The sequence below is a fragment of the Amphiura filiformis genome, chromosome 19 (genome assembly GCF_039555335.1).
Source record: "Amphiura filiformis chromosome 19, Afil_fr2py, whole genome shotgun sequence".
In the NCBI taxonomy this organism is placed as follows: domain Eukaryota; kingdom Metazoa; phylum Echinodermata; class Ophiuroidea; order Amphilepidida; family Amphiuridae; genus Amphiura; species Amphiura filiformis.
Genome location: NC_092646.1, coordinates 10,606,260 through 10,617,887, shown reverse-complemented (window position 1 = coordinate 10,617,887; position 11,628 = coordinate 10,606,260). Strand labels below are relative to the sequence as shown.

Sequence of the window (11,628 nt, the reverse complement as noted above, 5' to 3'; positions counted from 1 at the left end):
TTCGATGATTTCTCTGTTAATATCAATAAAACTACAGAATAAAACGGCAACATTTAGCCGCTATCTGAAAATACTGAATTCAACTTGTAAGCTTGCATACGCACAAAGGTTCCAGGCATGACGAATTTTACGCGCTCTCGCGTAGTCTTGCTCGCGTTCGCGCATACGCTACAGTAAAAGTGTGGATTCATCACGAATTAACAACGGTTGGCTCCTGTACAAAGGTATAGGAGGAGTTGTTGAAATGCGTTTTACAAAGGTGTTGTTGTTTCAGCCCTCTTTACCACATAACTCAAGAACCACAGGACCTGCAAAAGTATATCTGTGATATTTGAATTCTTCTACACGCTCGCTATGAATTGAGCAATGCAATTTTTTGCTAAAGCTCACTACCATTCGCAAGATGCTGTGAACTACTTTTTTCTGCTGCTTCGACCGACAATACATCATATACCCTTAAGTCATTTTTTTTTGCCAATTTGATTAGGTTAAAATGTTGTAATATATCACATACTATCTCTCCATTGAGCAAATCAATATTAATGCTGTGCAGCTGTAAATGCAAGAACAAAATGCAAATCATCAAGAAACAAGATAAATTTGGTACCTCATTTTATATTGGAATGAAAATGTTATTCTGCAAGTCTTAAAAATACTATTTTGTTAACAACCAACTTGAAAGTTGATGTTGAAAATAGATGTTGACAATACTGGATCGATATAAAATTGATTACCCGGCAAAAGGTTCAGACCAAATTTTTACGCTCATCACATGTATTTTGTTTGTCACTGTCGAAAAGGATCACAGCAGGATAACTTTGCAATTCCCCCCATCAAAATATTTCTAATACCAAATATTGTAGTGACTCTTTTCTGTACAAAAACTCTGCAAAAAGCCTTTCACAATGAGCTGAACAATGTTAAGTTGAACAAGGTGCTTAACATTCAACAATGCTTCATTCAGGGAACAAACCTAAAGTTTGATAACGTCCTATAAACAAAGCTGACCCCCTCCCTCCCTCCCTGAAATGTAAGTGTGCAATGTTGACAATTTCAACCTCGAAAGGTCAACTTTGACCAATATTTTAACAAGGATTATTCAAACATAATCAAGACTTTTAGACCCCCCACCATGAAAGGATGATGTCATCAAACTTTTTGTTTTTTCCCTTATTATTAAGTCAACATGAAAATATCCACACTTAACGAGTTGTTCTTCATCACAGACTACAACAGACCCTGTATCAACAGGCAAAGTCCCCATGTATTGTATGCTGTGAATTCTCGCATATTCATGAGGACTGATTGTTCCATCATGCAGTGTCCAACAATCACACCAGCGTTGTGTGCCTCTGCGTTTACATGATAGACCATAAAAATACGCGGCAAGTGTGTAGCAGTTTAGCCTGTCACATTTCATGGAACAATCAGCCCTCATTATCGGATGATGTGGAGACTTTTTACTGCTAGTACATAGTCTGTTATCTTCTTCGTCCATGTTCATCATACATACTACACTAACATCTACAAATATATAACAATGATAATAATAATAATGACAATTCACAACAGGTATACGATACCTCTTTGGAATGATAATGCACAGCATCACAATGAAATATATAAAGATAGATATATATATTCGAATGTACAGCATATAATTATATAATTGAATACAGTTTTTCACAAGCTATATATAGTAAGCAGTCACTGAAGGCAACAATGGCATCAGCTATATATATGTCTATATATATATATGTTACATACTCTGAGGCTATGGCTTTCAAGTCGGATCAAACCAGATTACCAGAATCCAGTTCAATTGTTATGCTGTTGCTCTGGCTGTCAACACACAGCTTTTAAGTCGGATCAAACCAGATTACGAGAATCCAGTTCAAACAGTTTTATGGCAATGCCAGCATGCAAATTTAATAGGCAGAATGAAGGGCAGTCTTGATACACAACTGATATACAGTCATACAGAGCAAAAGCTCGCACTAGAGCTGAGCATGGAAAGACTTAAATGTCCAATGGCAATTTGTCACAGCAGAAAAAAAAAACATGTGTAGTATGAACAGGGAATAGATTTTTGTAGTTACACGGATAAAAAACATGTGTAGTATGAACAGGCAATAGGATTTTTTTAGTTACACATCAGGGGGAATGGTTTTTTAAGGATCCCTTCATTCTAGTAAGCTTGTACTTTGTACTCCATCTGTAAAAAAAATAAAACGATCAATTATGATACTTTTTTTCCTTCTCAAAACGTTTTATAAACAAAATTAAAAATAAAATGATACTATCGATTATAATCACAGACTTTAGAGTTGCAATCTTGACTTAAGTTTTCAATATGCACAGCACATTGAAACAGACATACTACCCAGAAATGAGTATTCATTTTCTTTACAATTTTGTACTTACTACATTTGGTCCTTATTTTGTAAAGCTTGTTTTATTTTCATAAGACTTTGTCTTCATCACAGATCAGTACACATTTCATATAAACCCATGTCTCAAAATTCAAACTTGAATGACCAGTCCAGCAGGTCAGTTGCCTGATGAAGTGTGATGGTATCACATGCAACGTAAAAAATATTAAGTCCAGTATTTTGATTCAATTCCAATTTTCATTTTTCTTGATAACTTATTGAGGATCTTTGACCTGTAAACATCAACAGATCTTTGGATCATCGAGATTCCAAAGTATGAATTTAAAAGGTCCAAGTAAATCTTGAGCTTCAAGAACTTCAGATCTTTTAGGGTACAAACTATTTCTTGACCACATATACTTTGATCAGCTCATAATCGGCAGGCCTTATAACATTGCAGATTAATATCAAAATATTTTAATTTGAGAATTGTCTTGTGACATCTTGCCAGAAGCATCACAAATTATCAATTGAAGTCCTGTACTTTGTCTACTTTCTTTAACACACAAAATATCTACACCAGACTGGTCAACTAATAATAGCACTCTTAACATGGGTCTACTTTTCAGCGTAGTGGTAAAAGCCTAACATTTCCCACCTATTAAGAGCTGATCAAGCTATAAGTCCAAACAACCTAGACTTTCAGAGTAAGAAAGATCTCTAATGAACTAGAGATTCAAACACCTGTTGCCCTTTGATCAAAATGACCTCTGGGTCCAAAGATTCCATGACCACAGAATCCAAAGAACTCTTGATCTCTTCTCTTAGGCCCTAGGATCTCAAGAATCCAGCAGTCTGAAGATATCTGACCACTCCCTGCTCCCCCAACTAGACCCAAGGATGAATATAAAGAATTCTTGATCTCAAAGGCCCTAGGATCTCAAGAATCCAGCAGTATGAAGATCTCTGATCACCCCCTACCCCCCCCAACTGAGTTCAAGGATTCCCAGACCACAAAATCCAAAGAACTCTTGACCTCAAAGGCCCAAGGATCTCAAGAATCCAGCAGTCTGAAGATCTATGACCCTCCTCACCCCGCAACGATCAGAATCTTGGTCAAAAATCAAGTTACCTCCAACACAGAATAAAGCAATTCCTATCGTGGTAACTTCCGGGGTAACTTGATCGCTGACCAAAATTCAGCTTTCTGCCCTCACCCCACCCCTTTTCAATACTTATGACTTAAAATAGAAATAGACATGCATTCTTGCACATCGTTCACTTTCTTGCTTTTTCAAAAGCATGTACACAAATTTGTACATTCAAAAGCAGGCAGAGCCATTGTCACATACAAGTTACAACAAATACACTAGTAATACAAACATATTGTGGCAGCCAATGCCTTCAGCCAAGATGGCAATGCCACTAAGAAACTGAAGTGTACACAAAACTTACTGTGGTCCCACAACACATTTCAAATTTAGAATTTGTAATGCTACCCACACTTTATATATCGAGGACTCAGTGCAACAAAGCCTCATCTCCATCAGCACCCCTGGGTTATATTGTGTATCAATGCAATGGGGTTATGAATAACATTACATTACCCATGTAACAAATTGAGATACCGTTTTGTTACACTGAGACTTTGATGTAATAGTTGGTAAGTCTTGTAACACAATTGTGGAGTCAACATTCGCAAAATTGGCTGTTTTTCATGGATTCCTCCTTCTGTGGTGTACCAGGGGATATATGCAACTTCCAACATGCTAGTTAAAACCAGTAAGAACCACATGCTTTTCTCACAATTCATATCCCTTGCACCTTTAGCTCAAAGTCCAATTTTTAATACAGCGCAACTTTAACATCTGGCACGCCACCCTGTCATATACACAATGATGACTGTAAAACCACTTAATTTTGCTGGGATTTAATTTTGTTCATTTTGCTAGAAGATTTATTTCGTTAAATTAAATACCTGCAAATTTTGAATTGAATCGAATTGCTGGATTAATGAAATTTAATACCCTCGAAAATGGTGGTCATTGGCAATTAGCGAAATTAAGTACTAGTGAAATTAAATACCTTTACAGTATGTTGAGAAGCATCCATACTCATATCATTACTCACAGAATAAAGCATAGCTTGTGGGTGGCGTACCGTATATAAAACCTAGCCCAATTTACTTACATATTTTGACTGACCACATTTAAGAGCACAAACATTTTATCACTTGTAACATGATATACAACTACAGTATAATCAAAGGCAAAACTGACAATATAAAATATGTGTATACATAGGTACATGTTATTTCTCAATCATAAATATAATTCTCTTTTTTTGTACATGAACATCTCCTAAAATGGACTATTACAATTGAAATCCATACACCCCCTGGAAGACATGACCTTAATCTCCCACACAGGAGGTATACATGTAGATTTCAGATGGAGCTGACCCATTCAGGTAACCCAATTTGGAATTCAAACTCCCTGTGTAAGATTAAGGTTAGGTCCTCAAAAGGGGTGTATGGATTTCTACTGGATCTGTCCATTTACTATTCACATCACTTTTAAAACAATCTTATTGTTACTAAACTACTGGAAGGCTAACATCTCATATGCTAGGGTTGACATGAAATTATAAATTCCCCTACATAGGAAGAAATGAGTTTGGGTTAACAAGGAAAATGGGCTATTTAAGTTGAAATCCATACAACCCCTATGGAAGACATGACCTTAAATCTCCCACACAGGTAGTGTAGAAATCAAATGAAGTCAGTCACCAATTCAGGTAATCCTATTTGAAATTCACACTCCCCATGTGATAGATTACGGTTATGTGTTCCATAGGGGGTGTATGGATTACAACTGGAATAGCCAATGCACCTAAACAGGAAGAAACGAGTTGTAAAAAAATCATGACACATACTGAAGTACAGTATTGAATGAGTGTGAATGTCATGTCCAAATTTGGAAGATGCGACACATTTGAGGTATATACGATTATACGGGGTACCAAATTGGTTTTTTAAGGGTTTTTAAGGGTTAGGGTTAAGGAAAGTGTTAGGGTTAGCTAGAAATCTTCCGAGTGTAAGAGACTGTTTTCAGTCTCTTACACACTATCACATTTGCGATCCTATACTTTTACATTGGGATGACCATGGTCATAGGAACCGATTTGGTCCCACAATATAGATGCACATTTTGCCACCCTGGTCAGCCTTGCCCTATTTCACTCACCTGGAAGGTTATCAAATTACTCGTCTGATCACAAGGATTAAAACAATGCATAGTTTGTGCTATCTACGACCTATCGTTATGGAATTATCGTACAAAAACCACATTTTTTGGCAAAATGTCACTTTTTTGGTTGTGCAGGGGTGAAAATTTCAACATGCTCCAATTTTGAAAACAATGGTGGCAAACTGTTCGTGTAGCTGACAGGAATCAGAAAAAGAATAGTTTTGCCTATGTGATGTGTTCACCTACTGAGATAGAGGGCAAACAATGTCAAAGGCCATTGGGTGGCCTTGGGCCATTGTTGATCTTTGACTTCCATTGCACATAACAAGTAAACAGTTTAGAAGGCAAGTTCTATACCATTTCTTGATTCTTATATCAAGATGAGCAATTTTGACACTATTTTTGCTAAAATCGGAGTAAATTGAAACTTTTACCCCTGTACAACCAAAAATGTGATATTTTACCCACAAATGAGGTTTTTGTAGGATAACTCCCTAACGATAGGTCATAGATAGTACAAACTATACATTTTTTAATCCTTGTGATCAGACGAGTAATTTGGTATATCTGACAACAAGACCAGAACATTTTTAACATTTTACCCCTGTATTCGACCTTTTTTGACCTCTGGCGGTCATCAGGGGTCAAATCCAAAATGGCTCCACGTCTTGAAATCAACATTGGACCTTGTACTTCATGTGTGGAAATTCTCATGCTTCTGCTAAAATGTGCACAATGCTTTAGCTTAGCAGCTGTACTAATATAAAATATTAAATATTTGGTCCAAAAAATGTACAAACATAAACCCTCACAAAGCCTGCCAATCAAAGTGTAACTTTACTCATGCCCTTTCTAATAAGGAGTTGATGTTTTAAAGTCATGCCCTACCCAATAAAAAGAGTTGATCTAAAAGAACATTACTTTAACGTTACAGCCATCATTGAAAAACAACATTCAACAATTACAAAATACTGGCACTCACATATCAATGTGTAACTACAAATAGCAGCATTATTACAATGTACACTAGGATCCACAACATGCTCATCTATCAAGGGCACAATTCTTAAACCCCAATACATTTGCACATTCATTGAATGACCTTAAGGACAAAAATTCATATTCTGCAACTTGAGGTCAAATTTTTCACTGGTTGTTTAATTGAGGTTATTGAACTATGCCATTGGGGATGAGGCCATTGTGGTTCATAGTGGTATAGCAACCAGACACACATACAGCACACTTTTACACATCATCACCATCGTTGGTCCATTTTTCCGTTTACAGCTCGGCTCTTCCGGATCATCTTCGGTTCCTGAATTTGACGGTTCCTCCTCGTGAATCATCAGTTTTCTCTCCGTCTCTGCGTCTTCTTCGATCCTGTTACAGTTATCAAGCACCCTTCTCGGCTTTTTGGTTGGTCCTTTATCGTAGGGTATAGAAAGTGAATTTACTTGCTGATGAGTCCCAACTTGACCTAGAGAATTCTGAGGATTCATGCTGGACTCGCGTAAACGGCTTAAGCTGTGGCTTCTTCGCAACGGCCCGCCGTCGGTGGAGACAAGCCCAAGCTCGGCAAGGTTCAAGGCAGATTGGGAAAGCCGCTTGTTGAGGTGACATCGTAGAACCTCGCGGACCTTACGAGATGATTCCCTCCCGTCGTGCACAGCGGCAGTGTCTTCTCCAACCAACACAAGTTGCGTTTTCACTTTTCTACCGTGACCATGCAGCGATGACTTTCCCCTACCGGTTTGCGAGGCTAGGCTCAGATCAAGACTGGCACTTCTGTGCAAACCGTTACTAGCAGGGAATGAACCGAGCAGCAAATTTGGGGTACTCTTTTGTGAGCTGCTGGGTTTCTGAAGACCTTTCAATATTCTGACCCTATTATGTAATATCCCATGTGATTCTTTCCCTAGAGTGTCTATAGAGGCAAGGTTCATGAGACTCTGGGAGCGTCCCTCATCTAAATCAAGCAAAGTTCTTCTACTATCTACATCCGTATCACCATGCTCGTTAGGTTCTTCGAAGTCTTGAGCATCTTCCTTCATCTTTGCTGCTGCATCTGCTGAGTTTTTGATGGCATCGTATACTTCTGCACGAATCGGGATCGGAACGGGAATCGGAATGGGTATGGGCACAAAAATAGGATGTGGAACGATGATTGTTAATGGGGGCAATACAGAGGACGGAGTTGACGGCTGCTGGCGCTGTGGGGAAGGCGGCTTCGTTGAATTTGACGAAGGTTGTGAGCGTACCCCTTGAACCGGCAAAGGGGAGGTAGGCAAAGTTGGACTGACAATCTGCGGAGGAGCACTAATTTGTGGAGTCTGCAAGACAACATTACCAGTTTGATGAGGGATGAATGGCATCTGGTTACCGCTGACAACAAGTGGTGTCTGTCCCAAGACTTGATTGTGAGATGAACCCATTGGTGCTTGAAACACTGCTGGAACACCCAGGAATGTACTCTGCTGCAAAGCTGCTGCAGCTTGCACACTGGCTGCTGCATTGATGGCAGCTTGTGGTGGAGCAGCGGTCATGACCGGAGTTGTCTTTTGACCTGGCAACAAACCATTGCTGCTAGACACAGTGCTATCTGCCTGAGCTTGGATTCTAGTCGAGCTACGGTTCTGCAGCATAGTCTGTATCTGTCGCATAGTTCCATTGCTTGCACCGGTTGTCAAGGCTAGAGGACTGCAGGCTCCACCGCTGCTACTTTCCGATGACAGACTCTTGCTTCTGGCTTCACCGATGGCTCGAAGTCCAGATGGCTTCTTGGACTTCTTGATGGTACTCGTGACAGGTCCTACAACAATGCTAGATATGCTTTCTTCTGAAGCTGTGGGCAATGCAGCAGCAGCTGCTGTAGGAGAAGGCAACTCCTCCTCAGATGGCACCGGTTCCACTTTGTACTCCCTGTTGCTACCTAAAGACTGAGTTTCCTTACAGAATACATCCATCTTGTATTGATTCAGGCACTTGACGCTGCAGAACTGCAGCTTGATGTCACCATTCTGGAAATCCACATACTCCTTGGTGTGACGGATGTGACGGCACCAATCGCACACCTTGTTGCGCTTGAAGTAGGCTCTGCGGCAGGATGCGAAGCATTTCTCGCTGCAGAAGGCTTTGGATTCTGTAGCAGTGTTGAGGGTGTAGCGTTTGACACCCATTTGCTGACACCAAGCGCAGATGATCTGCTGCTCGTATGATGCTCGTCTTTCCTCTGTGTAGATAACAAAAAGACAAGTACATCATAATTTAAGAGTGGTGCCATAAACATGCAAAACATGTGACATGAATTAACCCCATGAGAAATACCGGCCGATTGGCCAAAATGAATATTGTTTCCAATTTTGAACCAATCACGGAGGGTATTAATAAGATCATCTGCAAATGCAAGTTTGACCATAAATACTAGTTTAAAGCCAAGTCATAATTGGACATTGAAATGAGCATTTCAAGTTATCAACCAATCAGAAATACTGTTAGATGACCAGTATTGTCCAGGGTGTTAAACAAATGGAAAACAATACTGGTATGCACTTTTTTATTGCATTTTGGTGCAAAATGGTGTATTTCAAAAAGCTATGTGCAGCATTCTTCAAGAATAAAACTTTTTCAGTTCAATGCAATATTATAACATTGCCATAAAATATAAGATTATTTTTGTTCCAAAAAATGTTAGTCTTCACTGTCAGATATGTCCTGACTATTACCTATTTCAGCAGCTGATCTTATAGCGGTATAAAGTTGTGTCCTGGCCACCTCCAGATCACTGCCACCACTGCCACTTCCTTGCATCCTGGCCACCTCCGGATCACTGCCACTTCCTGTACTGGAGCCACTGGTTGAGGCACAGTCTTCTATGGGGTCACCTGGCTCCATTGGGTTCAATCGTGATGACTTTCTCTTTCCTTCTATTCTCTTCTTACCTACATGGTAAATGTAAAAGTCACATCCATGAATGTAATTGAATTCAGTTTTGACTTTTATAAATTGCAGAAAGCAACATATTGCTCTCCTGAGCATGCAGGCTTCTTTTTGGCATTTTCTTTGCATTATTTTGCTATCTACTACAGAAAGCAGTGATAAATTTGCATCCCAAAGTTATCCGTGTAATGTTTCATTAATGGACCCCTTACAGTGTGTTTCTATTGAGCATCCGGATTTTTTCCAGTAAAATTGTTCACCGGTTATAGTCATGTAGCAGAGAATGACGGTTTTAAACAGGCAAATTCTATTGGGGACTGTTATCCAGAAAATACTGGCCTAATCATCACACTTGAAATATGTATGCGCACTATACTATGAAGAACATGGGAATTACAGTGGGTATTTGAACACATTTTTGTTCTGAAAAATCATGAGTTGACCTCAATGTTTATCAACAAAGGCAAGGGACTGGTATATCAATATGCTTGAGTGAACCCCATTCAACCACTGCACTGTTCAATAGCCTCATTGTGAAGTGGCGGGAGTTATAAAAACACAAGCCCTGATCAAAATATGATGCACGCACAATCGTCGCACATACTGCCAGGAAGAAAACAGGAAATTGTGATGATGCATGCGCATACTGCCAGGCATTGACGTCAGAAGTCAACTCATCTATAAGTTTTTGAGTTATGCAAATGAGTGACCTAATTAGCATATTTTACCAAATACATGTAGTTAACAGAATTTAAAGACCACCAATTGCCACCCCACCACTAAATCACATTCTGAGACATTGTACTCACAGACAACCACAAAAAATAATGCCTCTGGTGGATGCATAAAAAGACCATACTTGCCTTGCTTGTCATCAGAAAAGCCTTGCAAATGAAGATCTTCTGTGACAGACTTGTCAACTTTCTCGTCATAGCCATAGATGGCCAGTAGTTCATTCATTGTGTTGGCAGCATAGTCCTGAAGTCAAACAAAATAGAAAACAAGAAAAAAACTTTTTGTTACGTTTTGACAGAATCCATTTTGATTCTACTCAACCTACATGTATACACACTACTAGATTGAGTCAGAAATACAAACATTTTGATTTTTTAATGGGCCAACCCACAACAGCTGATAGGTGTATCCCATCATGCTCTCTAGTACCATGATAAAAATGTTTGTGCCATAGAAAGTGTACACAAAATTCCTCACTTCAACATTCAATAACTTGCTTATATCAGAGGAGCTTAGACTTTTGTTTGAAAAAATATGATCTCTAAAGTATTGTGAAACTATCCATAGCTCTCAATATCTAAGCGGCTCTTGTTTACATACATATTGTATACATTTGCTATGGAGCAAGCAGATAGACTGCAATGCATGATGGGATACTCCCTTTAGCTGCTCATTCAAAATGTCATGAAATTTAGGTTAAGTTTTGAGGATGTACCCAGGTTTTGAAATTTTTTAATTATATGGATTTTTAATAATTTTCACTCAACTACCAGAAAGTAATATTCAACTTAATCAATTTACATCATAAAACTGTTAGCATGTAGTCTTGGATAAAACTATTCATAAAATAAATTTGTAATAAGGTCATGCGTCATGAATTGGGGTATAGGAAAAGGTGGCGGTGTTACATTTCCCCCCCCCCCCAAAACATTTTGTCACAGATCTCAAGAATGGACAGGGGTACTGAACTGGTTTTGGTCTTATTTTCTTGCTAATTTATCTGGCTAAAATTGTGGAAGGTAAAACTTTCATACTATTTGTACTTTGTGAGATATTGCCAATCAAAGGATGTTAAGTCAGGGGTGGCGGAGCCTACGGATAAGGAGCCTACGGATGAGGCATGTGTTAAAGTATAGGGAATATTGTTTTTTGGTGACTCTCAAATATATTTTTTACTGTAACTTCATAACCCAGCAAGGTATTGAGATGGATTATGTACCATTGTTTTGGTATTTCTGTCTAGTTTGAAGTGTGACTAGTTTTACTCTAAGTAAAGTTAATTTGTTGCAAGTGTGCTGCATTCTGTGTCATGGTTTCTAGACTTTTCCTATACATTA

General features: G+C 38.8%; 1 protein-coding gene across 1 annotated transcript in view; it reads right to left on the bottom strand.

The window, feature by feature from the left end:
• Nucleotides 1-241: 241 nt before the first annotated feature.
• The window catches only part of LOC140140376 (uncharacterized), a 37,867-nt gene continuing 26,480 nt past the window's right edge, over nt 242-11,628 (bottom strand). Inside the window, exons 2-4 of the mRNA XM_072162136.1 lie at nt 10,366-10,534; nt 9,343-9,558; nt 242-8,849 (exon numbers count right to left, since the gene is read on the bottom strand). Of these exons, the coding sequence (XP_072018237.1) occupies nt 6,826-8,849; nt 9,343-9,558; nt 10,366-10,534 (2,409 nt within the window). The 3' untranslated portion in view covers nt 242-6,825. The remainder of the gene's footprint in view (nt 8,850-9,342; nt 9,559-10,365; nt 10,535-11,628) is intronic.